The sequence below is a fragment of the Neolamprologus multifasciatus genome, chromosome 8, assembly GCF_963576455.1.
Source record: "Neolamprologus multifasciatus chromosome 8, fNeoMul1.2, whole genome shotgun sequence".
In the NCBI taxonomy this organism is placed as follows: Eukaryota; Metazoa; Chordata; class Actinopteri; order Cichliformes; family Cichlidae; genus Neolamprologus; species Neolamprologus multifasciatus.
Genome location: NC_140446.1, coordinates 7,355,665 through 7,375,305, shown reverse-complemented (window position 1 = coordinate 7,375,305; position 19,641 = coordinate 7,355,665). Strand labels below are relative to the sequence as shown.

Below are 19,641 nucleotides of genomic sequence, written 5' to 3'. Positions count from 1 at the left end.
ATGGAAAAGAAATAGTAAAAACATATATGATTTACTCATGAAAGTGGCCACTTTCTCATTACTTTCATATATTTTGTTAGTAAGTATCCAAAACATACAAGTTTCATTATATAATTTTTCAAGGGATCTTATATGTGTTTTCACTCTTGTATGTTTTCATACAAGTTTCATACAAGACAGATACAAACTTTATAAGATTTATATATATCTTTTCAATATGGGTCTGACCTACTAATTGTGCCCTCTAGACTCCCAGGAGAAGTTGCAAAAAGGTAACAAGCGATGGCTTGATTTCAAACTCCCTCTGCATATTTAGACTTGTTACCTTTACTTGACTCTTTAAAAGTAATTAATTTTAGTCGCTTGTAACCACAGTTGCATTCAGTTGGTCGGTACTCAGAGCTGGAAAGAGCACTGAGAGACAAGAACCCATGATAAATAAAATCCTTTGCTTAGAGTAAATAGTGTAGCTGTGTAAGTTAGCCAAAGCTAAATTGGGGAAATCCTGGAATAAGTGTTCAAATTTCATTTTTCAAACAGAAACAAATATGCTGTTTAACCCGTATTGCATTTTTCAGATAACTATAAAATTTATATCACTCTGACTACTACTTTGACGTCTCTATTTTAACTTCCAAACATGGCTGTCTTCATGTAATCTACATTACACCATGCCACATCGTCCCCGTCTCCGTAAATTCCCCCCACTGTTTCGAGTGGCCTCGCAGCACCACGCCACTGCTGTTAGCGCATCGACCACAGGACCAGCTCAACGCACACCATGAAATATGAATGCTTCCTTTAGTACAGACTCATTTCTTTTTCATAACGCAGTAATGTTCTCTTTTGCGTCGGGAACCTGTGAGGACTGCTTCGGAAGGTTGGCGGTTCCCAAATCAGTATGTTCCCAATGTAGGCAGGAAGACATTCTGAGTGGCTACCTGCATGCCAGCGTCTGGAAGTCCCCTTTTATCAATAAATAGTCTCAATGTTCTCCATCAGTGACTTGTCAGCTCTGCAGCCTTTGTAATCCCTGATGGCATTGATTTTGTTTCAAAGTACTATTATACTGCCTCGCTCTGGACTCTCGGTGCGATGGGGCAGAGCTAATGCGAGAGGAAAGGAGCCTTGTCCGGGATCCTCTTTACACAGCTGTAGGAGAGGTCGCAGTTACTGAGAGGACTCCGGAGGTCAGCTGACGGTCAGTGTTGCAGGAAGATGTCGAGACATCGGTGCACCTGTGTTGACGCTGTTGCTCTTATCGACCACATCCTGCTTGTCCCCACTGTGCTGACCTCGTGAATCGTCCCTCAAAGAGGGGATTCACTCAGGATACTGGATGTGTTTTGACATTGCCCTGAAGGTATTGACTTGTAGCTCTTAGATCCATTTCACCTCACACACTGAGATCAGCCAGCCGCTGTTTTTTAACCTGAGACAACCATAAAGAAAACTGACAATGCCATTCTTGTTCTGTCATTTCGGTGATCCAACCTGCAGCAGCTTTACTCACAAAAACAGTACATTCAGCAGCTTTACCTAGTTTACTGTTTTCATTATGCTTATAGTATGTTTTCTTTTACAAGTATTGCTGCATATTATAAAAAATCGATTCGAAAAGTTTGAGCGTGCACACATTTATTCCAATTTCCATGCACTTTCCTGTACCTGTGCAGATGGCAGATTAATCTAAATCTGAATCTTCAGGCCGTAACAGCGACAGATCCGACAGTTCTTTAATGTCTGCACCTGTTATCTGTTTGTTGTCAACCCACCAGTTAGAGCATTAGATCAGAAAGAGCTTGTATTTGTCATTATAAAGAGTAATTGCAAACAGCCCCGAGCAAAACCAGCCATCACGTTCATCTCGGCTAGTGTCTTTTAGAAATGCACTCTGTTTGTTTAGCGCTCCGTCTCGGCAAACATGCCCTCTGTCTTATTTCATACTGTGCATGCTAAACGGAGCATGATTGTATACCAGTGTCTTAGCAAGGATGAAAAACGGTGCCTGTCACATCAGAAATTAAAACGTGCCTACTGTCAGGCAGAAGCTGCACTTTGATTGTATATGTTACTATGTATTTTACTACACGGTATTACACGCAACAGATTCAGTTGTCGAGCACTCTCCAGAAATTTATGAGGACCACCCTCTTTGATGGTCTTCTGTCACAGGTGGGAAACTTCATCTACTTTGGGAACAGGCCGGGCCACTTAGTCGGTGCCAGTCGCTTTACGCAGCAGCCAAGCAGATGAATAATTGACGCTTGCATTCTGTACTTTGGTGAATTTTAAAGCTGTATTCTGCAGAGACTCTAAATGGTAGAGGGAGGACACGTTAATCATTCATGGGTTGCTTTTACCCACTTTTGCTTAAGGTCGCTGTCCTGAAGGCGGCTGGACAGAAGGAGAGTGGAGGTAGAGAGATGTGAAAGAAAAAGGTGAAAAGATGTAATTTATAACTACGACCAAATATTAGAATTTCAGGGATTGCTCTAGCTCAGGGGTGGGCAATCTCAGGATCTCACGAGGGCCGGTGTCCCTGCAGGTTTTAGATCTCACCTTGGGTCAACACACCTGAATCACATGATTAGTTCGTTACCAGGCCTCTGGAGAACTTCAGGACATGTTGAGGAGATAATTTAGCCATTTAAATCAGCTGTGTTGGTTCGAGGACATATCTAAAACCTGCAGGGACACCGGCCCTCGTGGACTGAGATTGCCCACCCCTGCTCTAGCTGAACGTTATCACCAGGATTTCATTTCATTTAGGATCAGCATGCATTGTGTTCACATTGGAACCATTTATATGAGGAATTTTCCAAATTATGTTTGAAATAAACATAATGTTGAACCATATGCAAACCTTGTGAGGAGGAAAAGAAGTCTCCCTGTCCACTTGAATGGTTTTTTGGATACTTTTTTTTTCATTTGTTGAAAAAGAATGGTAGGAAGGTGGTCATACTGCGAGGGATTTGAGTATTAATATTTTATAACTGGCATTACCATAGTAGAGGTATAGAGATTGACATTCTCTCTTTTTTGCTCTGGACAAGAGTGAGGAATACCCCCTTTCAAATGCACCCAAGGGAGAGCCCCCTCTTTTATAACTACACCACATCTCTTTACATCCAGAGGCGTTCCTGAAAGCGGAGCGGCGGCAAACCTGCCAATCAACATTTGGTCACGTATGAGAGAAATCAAATAAATAAACTTCTGCAAGCAAACTGTTACTAGTGTTATTCTTGATTGATTGGATTCAATGTTTTTGATGACTTAGCTGGAGTTCATTCAGTTTTAATGTTTATTGTTGTAAGAGCGGTTGTGTAACTGCGACAGTTGCTTAGTAGGTTTCGGTGAAGAGTGCAGGTCAAATAAATATTTCACTTCCTTTTTTCTCTCTCACTATTTTCTCTTCTCAGAGAGCTGATGCCCAAAACCCTGGAGGGTCAAATCACAATGGAGAAAACTCCCAGCTACTTTGTGACCAGGGAGGCTCCTGCTCGAATCTCCGCCATGTCCCGGAACACTAAGCTGATCGTCGTAGTGAGGGATCCTGTCACTAGAGCTATCTCCGACTACACACAGACACTGTCTAAGAAGCCTGACATTCCCTCGTTTGAGAGCCTCACCTTTAAAAACAGGACTACAGGGCTCATTGACACGTCATGGAGCGCCATCCAGATTGGCATCTACGCCAAGCACCTGGACAACTGGCTGCAGTACTTCCCCATGGAGCAGATCCTGTTTGTGAGCGGCGAGCGTTTGATCAGCGACCCAGCTGGAGAGCTGGGCCGTGTGCAAGACTTTCTCGGGCTCAAGAGGATCATCACAGACAAACATTTTTATTTCAACCAGACCAAGGGATTCCCGTGCCTGAAGAAAGCAGAAGGCAGCAGCAAGCCCCACTGCCTTGGAAAAACCAAAGGGCGAACCCATCCAAACATTGACCCTGAGGTGGTGCAGAGACTACGAGACTTCTACAGGCCCTTCAACATGAAGTTCTACCAGATGACAGGAAGATTTTTTGGTTGGGATGACTGAATGTTTAGTTTAGTTTGTTTTTTTTCTCGTGAAGTTGAGAACTATCAGACTGCAAAGGATCACAACTGACAGAAAATCAATATAAGATTCTGAGAATAAAGTTTTGTTGTTATGAGAATAAAGTATTAATTACAATAACATAGTTATTGGGGAAAAAAGGCTACTTTGGCGCAAAAAAAAAAAAGTCATGGATAATTCCAAACATATATAATTATCATATTAAATTTGGTTTATTAAAAAAAATTATATAGAAATATTTATATTTAAAAATATATTTTATGACATGAAAATGATTAATTAATTTTTAACAATACTTAATAATTTGAGATATATTTGATTGATAGTACTTTTATTTATAGTAGTGAACCCCCTGCCAAAAACAGGTCACTAGGGAAAAATGTGTGTTCTGCAACCGGTTGGTGAGTGGTTGCCAGAGGTTGCTGGATGTTGCCAAGTGAAATCTGGCCACAGATTTGAGGGTGTTGTACCAAAAACCTTGATTGTTTCAGAGGCTAACAGATTGCAGCGTTGCCTGTGGAAGACCCCAGCTTGTCTCTAAACACTCAGCAAACATTTACTGAGAAGAAAACATTCTGCTTCAAAGCATCTTCATTACAAGCTGCATGAGATGGGTGCAACTTGCTAGCGACCTAAGCAGTTGCGAGGAGATTGCCTGTTTGCAACCAATTTTACCTAGCTACTGGCAGAAAATCCCAGCAACCACTTTACAGCTGGTCGGAGAATACTCATTTTTCGATGGCTGCTAGGGGCTGGCTGGTCTCTAGATCTGTGTGACTACAGCCTAAAATATCAGAAGAAGGATTCGTGGATTTAAACCCAGAATCTCCATATTTGCAGACTTTAGGCATGGCTGTGAACTGAGCCTGGTTAGAAGGAAACAATATACAGATTTAAAAGAAGTGATAGCTTTTATTAGTTAACTTGCATATGCATCATTTGGTATTTGTTTTTTACGAGTAGCTTACCGAGGGTGATACAAAATGGTATAAGAAAAAAAAACATAAAAAAACTTTTTTTCTGCTACTTTTGTTCAAAAACCATGGAGATTCCTTACACTTTCTCTAAATATTATTACCCTAGTGGTTTTTAACCCCTTATAAATGGCATAGCTTTATGCTAATTTTGTATTTTTCTCAAATTAGTGCAAATTAATATTCAAAATTTAAAAAACTATATATGTAAAATTATTATAATAATTATTATTATATTATCAATATTAGTATTGCCACTTTTAATGCCTCATTTATTCTTTTTTTGCAGAGATATGACATTTTTTCCTAATAGTTTTGAAGAATATTTACACTTTTTCAAAGAACCAGTACTTTTATTCACTCGTTTGTTTACCGTTCTCTTAGATTCCCAAATCTGTTCTCAAAGTCTTGTATTTTTTTTTCCAAACAGTGTTCCCACCACTCCATCCTCAGCATTAATACACTAGCAGCAATACGGGGCTGTTAAAAAAGAGCAAGATGCCCTATCTCACCTCAGTGGCAGTTTTGATATGCAGTATTTCTCTGCTACATTTTCCATCCTCAGAGCTCGTTGTGATCCACGCTCATGGAGATGTTTTCTTCAAAAAAAAATAAAAAAAAGAGTGAGGATTTGCATCATATCTGTCTGCATTATCTGGGGAAACTTTTTTTTCTTTCACGTTGCAAGTCCTCTGTGAAATGGAAATTATTGTGTGCTGTGCTTCCTCAAGAGGATGGGTAAAATCCCATAGTGTCCAGGAGCTTCTGATAAAAACTAATGCCATATATTAAACATGACTGCTTTAAAATGTTCACATTTTTTCTAGCAAAAGTAATATGAAAAGATAAAACATAGTTATTTTTTGAAATGTATTTATTCGAGAGGTACACGAGAAGCAAGTATGCATTTTGAGCAACTCCTCGGTGAGTGTGTCCTCGTTTATTATTATGTTTTCCATGCTTTTAGAGTTTCGTTTGTTTTATACTGTGTGTGCTAAAAACGTGTTATCCTCATTTTAATTTCAGGTTGTTCATTTCATTATGTATTTACTATACATGGATGAATGTGGTGTGGGAACACTTTCAGTTCCAGAGTGGTGAGTTTGTTATTTCAAGGGTCGTTTACCCACCTTCAGTTAATGAAGCTGCAAGCAAAGATAGCACTCACTGTTACTCAAGAGACATAGACTCCGATGGAGGAAAAGGGCCTTCCCAAACTGTGACTCAGATTTCCTCAACATGCCTCCTTGTGTATTGAATACACTTAATGTCACTGGCCTTCCTTGCCTCGAGGCAATGTGTGCGTGTGTGTGTGTTTGTGTGGACACTGTGCTAAACCCAGGGAGCATGAGAACAATGACTGAGTTGTGTTCCTTCTTTGTCCACTTGTATTGTGAGCTACTTTCTGAAAGCAGATGTGCCTCAAAAGATAACGCAATCAACAATGTTAACAATGTTATTTTCTGTGTGTGTGTGTTTGTGCGTGGCTGTGCGAGAGAGCTTCAGAGAAGAACCTTATATAGACTTTGGGGAGATTATGTAACAAATCTAACTTTATTGTTGCGACTGTTTCTTTCTTAAAGTGTTGAGTTTTTTTTCGCACCCGTTGAATAAAAGATGTTATATGTAAATACTTTGTGTATCCGAACGTCTCTCTCTTTTTTTTTGGGGGGGGGGGGGGGGGGGGGGGGGGGGGAATCATGGCTGTAACTTCATTGCAAAAATCCAGGCATAAGGTGTATATCCACACTCATAAGGATGAGCCACTAAAGCTCAGCCTCCAACGGAATGATAACACCCATTGGTTCCTGCTTTCCCGTCTCCTCTGTTACACCTTCCCATATTGTCTCAGCTTATCTCTGCCCAGCCTCCACGGAAGAGTGTCAAAAGGACTCATTGGGGATTTTACAAGATGGTTAAAGTCTGAAATCCTTTTTGGTGTGGGGAGCATTTTGAAAACTTAGGTACAAGCTTCTTTTTTCTTTGGAATAAAGCCCAGGAAGTTGAAGTAGTACCTGTGGGGTCCTTGGGTTGGAAAATGCATTAAGTTCGCATATGACAAACAGAGCAAATAAACACCTGCACTACCTGGACACTTATTTTTTCTTTTAGTCTGCACATCCATAACTGTAAAACGAATATTGCGTGCTATGCTTCTTAAAGTGGTTTGGTGAAATCACATAGTGTCCAGGGGCTTTTGAAAAAACGCTAATGCCATGTATTAAACATAACTGCTTTACTTTTCTTTTTTTTTTTTTTGCATTTTTCTAGCAAAAGTAATATAAAAAGATAGAACATTGTTATTTTTCACATGTATTTATTCGAGAAGTACACGAACAGTAAGTATGCATTTTGAGCAGCTCCTTGGTGAGTTCTTCCTCTTTTATATTCTAGTGTGTTGGCAGCATCAAGAAAAGGCTTATTGTAGAATAAAGTCCAGGAAGTTGAAGTAATTTTGGGGGGGCTCTTTGGGTTGGAAACTGCATTTGTTTGCATTTGATGAATAAGGCTAAATGTGTTGCAATTTTGTTAATCCACAACAAACTTTGTTCGTCCGTTCTGCATGTCAGAAATATCGCAGGTAAGGTTCTCGGGCCTGGTGCTTGCACAGAAACACTAAGGTTGGCCAGAAAAGAGAAAGACATCATTACTTGGATCAAGTCTGCTTTCACCAGGATACAAGAAGAAGAAAAGGCTGATGTGGAGATTGTGAGCCATGTTCAAAATCTGATAAATGCATTTAACACACTATTGTAACCTAAGCTTGCACCTCCCGAAGCTTATCCATTGTGCATGCCAACTTTTTAGGCATCTGGGTTCATACACACATCACTGATGGCCGGTTAAACTTGTGACACACCCAACAAAGCAAAGGTTCTTCGATCTACTGTGCCCACTGTTTCAAAGAAGCGTGCTGTGCAAAACATTGCTTTAACCCTTGTTTCGATGTTCTGCAAACCAGGTGAGCTTTCGTCTTATAGCAGTCTGAAACAACTCTTATAACCTCTAAATTACAGGAGCACACAGTGCTTGTCGACTCTTGTTCTCTTGCATTTTGCTGGCATGCATTGTTTGACAGCTAGTACAGATTAAAGGATGTCAGACTTTCTCTAAGATCTCATGACTGTGGCACCAATGCACAAATAACAGAGTGACAATAAACAGAAGAGTTTTAAAATGCTTCTGTAACAAGCCTTCCCCTGGTTTAAACCCAAGAACTTCCAAACCAGTACCCAACCATTTGGACTGCTTTTAACTCGGGGAAAGTGCCAAGTGTGGTAAGGCAGAAAGAGATGTGTGGTATATGTTGGAGAATATGCTGATTCTGAGCGTCACGTTTAATGTTTTAATGAATGCTTTTCCAGAGTTGACTTGTTAAAATGTATCTGATGAGTGACAGTTTAAGCAACATTATAAGTTAACCGTGTAAGTAATTATTCTTTCATATTGCGAAAGTGGAGAAGAGGAATCAGCCACTGTACTGCCAGCGGGAGAGTAATGTGTTGCAGCCCACTGCGGAGTTGTTTTCTTTGTTGTCATCTTTCATTTTAGTTTTTCATTTTAAAGTTAGACTTTCCTAGTATATGTTTCATGTTTAGCCATTTTTTTTATTCCTTTTCTTAGACTTGAGGTTTTCTTCAGTTTTTACCCATTTCTGTAAAGAAAAGGGAAACAAAAAACTCACTGCTGTTTCTACTGAAACAATGTCATATTTCAAAGTGGACCATCCAATAAAAATGCGCTTCATCTGTTCCAGATACATGACCACCACGTTACGGAGTGTGATTATTTTGTGCAAATGAACCCCAAAAAAGTGTTCTGTCTGTACATTGACTGCACGGCTTTAATAAAAGCCATAACAAACATCCATAAACCGTCCATTTATCCAGTCAGAGAGGCAGGGTGCACCTATCTGTCACATGGCTAACACCTCTTTTTGAAAAAAGGCAGAGGTGACTGAAAAGCTTCTAAAGAATAAAGAATTGAATTCACTGAAGTGCTAACTTCTGGAAAACACATGTCAAGCCTATTTTCAGCCTGACAAATAACCCCTTTTGGCCTCTGACAGCAATAGGGACTGGTTTCTGCTGTTCTTTGTGATGGTTTTAAGGTAAAACTGAAGGCTTGAAATGGCCAACATGCTTCTGTCTAGCTACAGAGTAACTGTAGACTGAATGTATAAACAGTGTATCAGTCAGAGCCCGTGCCTGAAGGGACAGTCTCCCTTTTTCTTCCACACCTCTGTCTTTTCTTTCCTCTTCTACTGCACCTGCATGTTTTTCTTTGCTCTTGGCCTTTTCCTCCCGCAGTCTGCTGATTGATTTGGAGAAATTGCACTCTCAAGCATTTATGAACCGTGATGAGAGGAGGAAACCTGTTGAAAGTCTCTGAAAATCTCTGAAGGAGATTGTCAGCATGCTGAAAATGATGCTGTGACTTCGACGACCTGCGCAGTGTCACGGGAGCAGGGTGGAAGCGGAGGCCGATGTCCATTTGTTGACTCGTTCAATTTGCTTGTTATTCCTTCCTGAGTGGGTCAGCAGGTCCTCCTTAGTGACGGTTCCTCACAGTAATAAACAGAGACAGTTTTCATCCATCAGCTCAATTCTCCAAAGGGGAGCTTAGTATGAAAGACGCCGACATCTGCTGTGGGACAACATACAGACCACCCTTGCCAGAGTGTATTCAGCTCGATATCAATGGCACGATTCTGGAGGGAACTTTAAGTCTGTCTTTTGAAAAACAGCTGACCGCATGCGGTGAGATTTTTTTTGTTTTTTTGAGGGTGCGGCAGGCTGCTGCAGAAAGACAGGCATTTCTGGTAGCGTTGCAAATCTCTTTGATCGTCTTTTTCTTTCTTCTTATATTTCATCCTTTATGGTTATTATCCTCATTCCATCATAATAGCATCACGTGCCTCACAAACACACGCAGGAGCACCTGCGTGGAGTCACCTGCGCACAATTAGCTCGCAGCCCACTCGACTTAAAGTAAGCCACCTAAACCTTCTTTCATCCCGATCCCTCTGTCCACACACGCAAATCCGAGCCTGTTTTTGCACACAACAGACGGTACAGAAGCACAGCTAAAGATGGCTGGACTGAGTGTGCTTGTGTGCTTGCATGTTAAGTGCCCTAAGCATCATATAGGCCATGTAAAATGTTGACGTAAAGGGATCAGAGAGATTACTTTGAAGAGGAAGGCAGCAGTGGGAGAATTTGCACACACCCAGGATCGTTTCTACAACTTGCCGTCAATCACATGCACATATATGCAGATGTGGCTTCACTCTGTGTCGTAAACGTATGAAATCACTCACGCATACATACACACTGACCCATTGATTTCCACACATGAGCACAGTCACCACCCACTTCTGCCCTGCGGTGAGACATGGAGGGGATCAGATCTGTTTTCTTTGGTTCCCAGAAGAGAAGCCCTTAATCCCTGGCCTAGTCTGGGCAAATATATCCACCAGGCACGCTCCACACACAGTCTTAATCAAAACAGCCGGGGGGCAATGGAGTTGTCTTTTCAGTTTCAAGTTTGCTTTATCTATCATAGACTGAAAAAGATATCCAAATTTCAAAAAAGGACTTTCTCACGTGGTCTATTACTCTCAGATTGAACCAATATACCTGTGTTTTATGCTAACTTCCCAGGAGTGCAGGTGAGCATGTGATTTATATTTATGACGGATAATAACCATGAATATTTTCTCTGGAGATGAAAGTGCTTCACGACTTTCTTTTTCATATCCTCCGAGCTGTCGTTACTTTATTTTATTTTGACCCTCACTGAAGTTTTTCATTGTGACAGAACAGAGAGACTGTGGCCTGCAAAAGACATACAGAAAGAAATGTTTAGCTATGCTGCAGCAAAATTGCTGGCTTTATGTTTAAAGACATTCTCATGAAAATGACCAATTGTTTGTTCGTGATGAAAAGGCATTTTTTACCAATGGTTTGCATGCTAGTAATAAAGCAAGGCACTGCTCTTTGAACTGTCACTTCTGTGCCCACAGTACAGCAGACAACTCACAAAATTAGCAATTAAGATTGTCTGGGAGCAGGACTCTTTCCAGACATGTGTGTTTTGACTTCGAAGCTTTCACGCATCCCTCCTAAAGAGATCCTCCTTCAAAAGGGTTGCTGCTTTTCAAAGGGTGATAATTGATCTTGACACGTGGTTAAAGATGTGCTCATGCTAAGCTCAAATTTTCCGTCCTTTGAAAGAAAAGCAGGGTGACAGAACTCTAAACAAGATGACCAGATTGTCTTAGGGGTAAAGCCAAAATGTTGTTCTGTGAGCCGTGCCACCGCACTGGAACCTTTTTCTTATAGAAGCATGAAGTGCATTTGCATGAATGCTACATTAAGGTCAGATTTCTGTAGTTTGGGGATAATCCTTTTGAGTGTTTTGCAAATGTAAATGTGGAAGCAGTTTCTAAAAGCCAAATAGACTCGGTGGGTTAATCAGGGAACAAAGGGGGCAGCATCTGAAAACCTCTGGGGTTATTTTTTGGGACTTGTGATGTAGCCAACAGATACCTTCATGTTGCAGGTGGTAAATATTGCATATGTATGGAAGAAACAAAAAAGCTTGTCATCAGCAGTGTTGGGGAGTAACGGAATACATGTACCGCCGTTACGTATTTAAAATACAAAATATGAGTAGTCAAAGGAGCTTGCAAAGAAAAGCGTCTGGACTTCTTTAAGTTACTTGAAGATGTTTCACCTCTCATCCGAGAGGCTTCTTCAGTTCTAAGGTCAAATGGTGGAGAGTCCCAGATATAAACCTGGTGGGAGTGTCCCCCCACAGAGGGACAAAAGGACCCCCTGATGATCCTCTAATCGCCTGAGCCAAGGTGTGGAACTGGGTGTGGGTCCCAATCAGCCAGAGTTTCGGGTGAGTTCATTGTGAAACCTGGCCCCACCTTATCATGCGAATTCCTGAGGTCAGATGGCCCAGGGTGTGAGTGGGCGTTAAGGCGTCTGGGAAGGGATCTCAAAACTGGATTATAGATGGTAGAGAGTTGGTGTCGTAAACCACCGCTTCTGTTCAAAGATGGTCGCTCACAGTGGACATAGATGGCTTCTTTCACTCCTCTTTCAAACCATCTGTCCTCTCTGTCCAAAATGTGAACATTGGCATCCTCGAAAGAGTGTCCTTTATCCTTAAGATGCAGATGGACAGCTGAGTCTTGTCCTGTGGAGGTGGCTCTTCTGTGTTGTGCCATGCGCTTGTGAAGTGGCTGTTTGGTCTCTCCAATGTAGAGGTCTGGGCATTCCTCGCTGCACTGTACAGCATACACCACATTGTTAAGTCTGTGTTTTGGCGTTTTGTCTTTCGGGTGAACCAGTTTCTGTCTGAGTGTGTTGCTGGGTCTGAAGTACACCGGGATGTCATGCTTGAAGAAAACCCTCCTGAGTTTCTCTGATACACCGGCTACATAGGGGATGACAATGTTGTTGCGTCTGTCCTTCTTATCCTCCTTCGCTGGTGTCTGATCTTCTTTTCTGTGCCTCTTTGCTGACTTTAAGAACGCCCATTTAGGATAGCCGCACGTTTTGAGTGCTTCCTTTACATGTGTGTGTTCCTTCTTTTTCCCTTCAGGCTTAGAGGGAACATGTTCTGCCCGGTGGTGTAGGGTCCTAATTACTCCAAGTTTGTGTTCCAGAGGGTGATGGGAGTCAAACAGGAGGTACTGGTCCGTGTGTGTGGGCTTCCGGTAAACTTCGATGTTGAGGTTGCCATTCTCTTCAATGTGCACAGCGCAGTCCAGGAAAGGCAAACAGTCGTCCTTTGTGTCTTCCCTGGTGAACTTGATGTTTTTATCCACAGCGTTGATGTGCGCAGTGAAGGACTCCACTTCTTGTGTCTTGATTTTGACCCAGGTGTCGTCTACATATCTGTACCAGTGGCTGGGTACTCTTCCTTTGAAAGAGCCAAGAGCCTTCCTTTCCACTTCCTCCATGTAAAGGTTGGCTACAATAGGTGACACGGGGGAGCCCATGGCACAGCCATGTTTTTGTCTGTAATAGCCTTCGTTGTATTTGAAATATGTAGTGGTGAGGCAGAGGTCTAACAGTGTGCAAATCTGATCGGGTGTGAAGTTGGTCCTGTCCTTCCCAGACGCCTTAACGCCCACTCACACCCTGGGCCATCTAACCTCAGGAATTCGCATGATAAGGTGGGGCCAGGTTTCACAATGAACTCACCCGAAACTCTGGCTGATTGGGACCCACACCCAGTTCCACACTTTGGCTCAGGCGATTAGAGGATCATCAGGGGGTCCTTTTGTCCCTCTGTGGGGGGACACTCCCACCAGGTTTATATCTGGGACTCTCCACCATTTGACCTTAGAACTGAAGAAGCCTCTCGGATGAGAGGTGAAACGTCTTCAAGTAACTTAAAGAAGTCCAGACGCTTTTCTTTGCAAGCTCCTTTGACTACAATGACCTGGATGACTGAGAACCTTCACAGACAAAATATGAGTAACTGTATTCCGTTACAGTTACAGTTTAAAAAAGTGGTATTTAGAATACAGTTACTTTGTTGAAATAAATGGATTACACGGCGGTACTTCCCTGTTGCATATTGTGGCGGGTCAGGACTGTTTGGGTTTTGTTTGACAGCTACGTTCTGTTGTTCCAGGTGGCAGCGTTACGGTTGCCATGGTTACAGGGTGACGCTCTCTCTCTGCATGTTTCCTGGGTGAGAGAGGCCTTTTTGTTGTTGTTGTGCTAAGCTAATAGGCAGAATGCTACAGGTATAGCTCTAAAGAATGTAGCATCATAGGCAGTGTAGTCCGTGCTGCAGGGAGAATGGACTGCCATACACGTTATGTGTCTGTGAGCGAGAGAGGGAGAAAAAGGAAAAGTACGAGCTGTCATCGAGCAAAAACGGGAGCTGGAAGCATGTAAATATAATAATAACCACTGCAGCCAAGAAGAGAGCCTGACGAGCCCAGTTGTAAGTAAGCTATTAAGACTCGACTGTACACCGTGTTCGTGTTTTCCTCCAAAAACAATAAGTTCCGTTGGAGCAGCCTTTCAACGCCTCTCTCTGTCTCTCGCTAGCAAAGTTGACCCAGACAACAAAGTAAAGCTAGTTTTCGGCTTCGAGCCCGACACGGAACCTGACGTATTAGCCAGAGGTCCCTTTACTACGGTTCGGAGCCGCAGACCTTCAGTAACAGTAATAAATCACAGCAATAGTACATTAATGTAGTTGTAAACAGCATGATAATATATTAAGTAATCCAAAGTATTCAGAATACGTTACTCTCATTGAGTAACGTAACGGAATACGTTACAGAATACATTTTGGGACATGTATTCTGTAATCTGTAATGGAATACATTTTAAAAGTAACCTTCCCAACACTGGTCATCAGATGATAGTCAGTGATTCCAAGGGTTAGGATTTCAACACTCTCACACCCACATGAACTCAATTTAGGCCTGTGTAAGCTTTTATCAATGTCTCATTCTCTTTTTCATGCACGCACACGATTTAGTAAAAGCTCTCGGAGAACTTGAGGGGTTCATGATTTTTATGCATCTTATAGCTTAACTGGGTTGGTTCTTGGAAGCTGGGACACACTGCTTTCTTCTTATTATAAATACTGGAAGTTGGGTCTATGCAAAGTTTAAAAATGCTCCTATAATCTGCTCCTTGAAGCTCACTTGCTAGGATAAAGCGAGTATAACAGTGGTAATGTCCATCTTTTATACAACTTGTGTTGTTCTCAACAGACACTTTTCCTCTTCATTTATATTTTCTTTTTGGACCTCTTTCGTGACTTCTTGACCCTTTTTGCACAAGTTATTCCTGTTTATGCTTGTGCTAAACTGTAAAAGCAATTGCACAAAAGTACAAATTGTTCTGTTTGTTCTTTTGAGATAATAAAAAGGAGGAACATACCCAGAGACAGTGGGGGCAGAGTTGGATAAAGACCACTAGTTGTTTTAGAAGGAAATTAGCCTGTGTGGCCTGAAACAAATAGCTCTAAATAAATCATCACACACTTATTCCCATTCAATGCACATCCTCTGTTTGCCTTATGAATAAATAAGAACTCGGCCCTGTTTACCTCCCACTGATTACAGACACTGGCCCATCACACTCGGAGGCCCTTACACAAACACACATACTTACAATAATACAGCAGTATTATTGCTGAAAAATACGTCCTCTGAGGCTCTTTGAGCTCATTATTGTTCTCGTTCAAAAAAAAAAGAAAACTCCCAAAACTGTCTCCTTGTCTACTTCATACACACAACAAACTAACCATCAGTCAGCCAGTGCTTACCCTTGCAGTCTAAAGTTCGTCTTTTCTGCCTTTTTTTTTTTTCAACACAGAAAAAAATCGAAACACACCAAGAGTACACACCAAAGCAAAAGGAGCTTGTTAATAATTGAAGTTGTCAGAGTGCCACAGTGCTGAGTGAAGGGACAGCATGCAAACACCACAGAAGAAAAGTCAAGGTTCCACTCAGTAATTATTTATCACCCAAGGCTATAGCTGTGGAGACAAAGTGCCAACATGATGAACTATCCTACAGGAGACCCTTATGAGGTGTTACAGACAGATTCAATATTACCTTTCAGACTGTATATTTCGGTGGAGAAGGTCATACTTAGGGTTGATGTCAAGATAAAGACCAAGCAATGGGAAATTTGAACAGTTGGTCCTCCACCACCATGAAAGAGGCTCATTTGTCTCCATGAACAACTAAATTAAGTTTAGCCCATTGACTTTTTCTTGTGTTAGATTAGTGATAGCATGCAATCTGCGGCATATAAAACTTTGTGTGTTTTTGCCGGACCACTCCCTGTTCTTTCACCGAACCCACTGATTTCTCCACCCGTTTATTCAACCTTTTATTTTAAGGTCTGTTTTGTTCTGACGAATGGGAGTGCCAAAGGGGTCAGTGCGTAAAGTGCGCACCAGCTCTGCTACGAGCAGAGGCCCTTGGACTCACAAATATGACAGGTATGGCAGTGTGTTACCCTTTTCTAAAGAACTGTGTTGCCATTGAGGTTTAGGTGTGCACAGGTGATGGATCTGTTTCTGGGGATACCATAGTAATCAGCAAGGTTGCATAGAGGATCATTTACACATGCTGTCAAATATTTCACCAAACACTGAGCGTTTTAAGGTGCATTTAAGTGTGATGTATTGCTACACATAATGCCGCCTGGCCCTTAAAAAACAGTCATAAACCGTGTTGACATTCCTTCACATGGTGCTTTTTTTCTTAGCACGCTTTGTGGTCACGCTGATACATGGTGTGTAACCTTTATTTAACTTGGGGAAACCTCAATGAGATGATAAATAATATTATTTAAAGACTCTCCTGGTCACAGAGTGAAGGTATTTTGCAAGTACTGGCCGAAGAAGAATTAGCATCTTAGAAAATTTCAGAAGTTAAACCGACTTGTGTCCACATTTCAAAGTCATGGGGTTCAAACCTAATAGTGGTATTACCTTCTGGGAAAAAAAAAAAGAAGCTAAAAGTGAAGAGAGCACAACAGTTCCAAAGACAGAAGTTTCTCTAATGGCCACTTTAAAATCAATCCTCAAAGGCTCCCATGAGAAAGTGCATAACTTTACAGCTGAAATAAATATGCTCACTGCGTGCTATGAAGCAGTTTTCGTCTCTATAGCTTTATTTCCCGCCCTTCATTTGAATAATGGGGTGGCAATCAGATGCAAAGTCACTGCAATCTATAGGCAGCTGCTGGTTTATAAATGTTTGTAATTTCAGCCTGATAAAAAAATCTTACTTTCCAAATACATTATGACAAATGATGGCGCTATATTGTCAGCTGCTTCTCCAATGAATCTCTAATTCTCTGAAAAGGCTCTTTCTCCACTTTTTTGGACTGCTCCGCAGCTTCAGTCAATTCAGTGCAGAAGCACACAAGTGTAGAAACACCTCCAGTTTGCAGGTCTCCAGAGAAAAAAAAGACACTAATGTGCACTGGTATGGTCCAAGATGGTGGAGTTAGTATCCATGCAACTGTGGAACAGAACCCCAAAGAAGGAAATGGGTGAGTTGCAGACAGTTGTAGCAAGCTAGCAAGCCAGAAGGTAAGGGCTCGGCCTGATCTTTCAAAATAAGAGAGGTTTATTTTTATTTTTCATTCAACCTTTATATATACAGGAAGTACCACTGAGACTCATTGTCTCATTTACAAGAGAAACCTCATAAAATTGTCTATTAGTAAAGTGACCACCGGTTCAAGTTTACCAATGAAACCCCATTAAAGAGAACTAAAGGTATAAAATACATTTACAGTCATGAGCTACACATCTCTTTGGAAACAGAGAAGAAACAGACAATTGAAGATAAACCCTGTTGAAGCAACATTACCTTCAAAACCAACGTCAAGATGCTAAATGTATGTTTGTCCAGTTCATTTATTGCAAGACACAGCCTGTTTTATGCAGCTACATAATGAGATTACAAAAGGTACATAGCAAATGAATATAATGTATGGTTCGAGGCACCAGCTAGTTGCAGCACAATACTTGCACGCTGCTGCTGCCCATTTAAAATGCAAACATTGCCAAGCAGGTGGGTAACATGGACCTCTATTGCCTTATGACTTCTGGTGAAACTGAGCACTGGCAGGTGAAAAGAAACACCTGCCAATACCATGTGCAGCTAGAAAATGGCCCAGGCAACCACCCCTAGGCCAGCAGCAGAATGAAACAGGTTGCGGTGAATAGAAAACTGGCCAGATCACACTGAGAGAACTCGCACACAAAGACAGTTCAACCCTAAAACCACCTTGAACACAGCCTAATCCAAAGCCCCGTAGCGCTGCCACACAACTGAGACTGCATTCAGTTTCTACAGCAACGTATGGTCTCAGACAGAGAGCCCTGTGTGCACGAGTAGACTGTAGTATGAGTCCGAATAGGATACTGTTGGCATTTGCATCTGTATCTACACATATGTGCAACACTGACTGAGTGTTTGTGTGCGTCAGGTAAGTTATCCAGGTGGATGGCAGCAGAGGGGCTCGGGTGTCCTGTTTCAGGCAGCAGCTGGCGAGCGAAGCCTGGCCGAGGTCACCCTCGGGGACCCTGCCCCCTCGTCACCTACTCCCTCTCCACATTCACCCTGTCATAGTCATCTGATCTCATTTCTGCATGCATGGGAACAGCAGCTTTCCTGCACGACAATGGAGCTCCTTTAATTATCACGGACAGTGCCCTCGCTCAAGCGATGACAGCTAAAATGTACGGCCCAGTCATGAGACGAGCAGTTCAGGCATGTAGCTTCAGAGGCATGGCGATAACTGATCACGTTGTAGAACTGTGTACGCAATACAAAGGCCATGCAGGTCCTTAGTGTTACTTTTAGCCCTGATTACCACGCTGTCAAAGCCTCATACAGTGGGAATATTACAAATGAATACAGATATATCTGGGTGTCAGTGGGGCTTTATCCATTTCTGGCAAATCCTTTGTGTCTTTGATCATTTTTGGATCATCTAACTAACTTCTTCAACCTCGTAGACTAGGGCATGTACCCTAAAAAGGGGGGATATGTGTAGGGAGCATGCTGGAGTTCTTAATGTGAAACAGGGTTAATTTGTTCGGCCTCATTTCCTTTGCTGACAATTTGCCCACATTAAGATAACAACATAAAGACAGGATGACACAGAAGCATGGAAGAATGCAGAGTGTGTTATTATAATAATGACATAAGTCAAAGCTTTAAAAAGAGCTGGCTGCCACGAGTTCCTCAGCTCATGCAGTCAGGTCTATCCATACCAAAGGGAGAGGTTCGGGAGGATGCTGTATGTGGGACAAATTAAACAGGCTTTATACTCTGGGTTTTAAAGCATGGCCTCTTCAGCTCACCAAGGAAATTGAGTTTGTGACCGAAAAAATGCACTTTCCTCTTAACCCCCTGACCAGCCGTCACAGACACACAAACTTTCTCTTTGAAGGCTAAACAGGCAGAAACGAGGGAGGATTGGCTGTTCTGGGGAGTTATGGAGGCCCTGATCCTATTACCCGCCCCCCTGAAAAATGTGTGTGCAGGCCCCAGGAGCTTTTAACCTTTCGCTGCTCTACGCTTTGATTCATGGGGGCGGCGGTGCTCTCTGTGAGTGTTTCTTTTTTGTCAGTAGTGCACTGGCCACTGGAAAATGTGGAGCCAGTGGTTTTTGGCCACAAAGTAAGTCTGACTCTGTCTTGTCTATGAGTCGAGGGATTCCCGGTGTCCAGAGGAAAAGAAGGAGAAGGGAATCAGGAAGGCCCACTTAATCCTGCTGACAAACAGACACGAACACCACTGATCGGCTTTCAGCTTATTTAAAGGGGAAAAAAGGCTTTAACGAAGCAGATCTCGTGCTGCAAAATATGTTTGATAGTCTCAGTTTGGAGTGTCATCACAGAGCTACGTTTTTACATTGGAGAAACTTGCAAGTCAAAGAGGAGACAAAGAGACTAACATTCTAACATTAAAGAGCAATGCTGTAATAAAAATGAGAGAGAGACACAGACAGATATATGAAGAAAACTGCCTCCTGACAAACATGTTTATTTGATAAGATTCCTGAATGATTCATTTCAC

The 19,641-nt window shown here is 42.0% G+C and overlaps 1 protein-coding gene across 1 annotated transcript in view; it reads left to right on the top strand.

The window, feature by feature from the left end:
* The window catches only part of LOC146512394 (heparan sulfate glucosamine 3-O-sulfotransferase 3A1-like), a 36,528-nt gene extending 30,938 nt beyond the window's left edge, over positions 1-5,590 (top strand). Inside the window, exon 2 of the mRNA XM_085170659.1 lies at positions 3,423-5,590. Within this exon, the coding sequence (XP_085026785.1) occupies positions 3,423-4,044 (622 nt within the window). The 3' untranslated portion in view covers positions 4,045-5,590. The remainder of the gene's footprint in view (positions 1-3,422) is intronic.
* Positions 5,591-19,641: the final 14,051 nt, after the last annotated feature.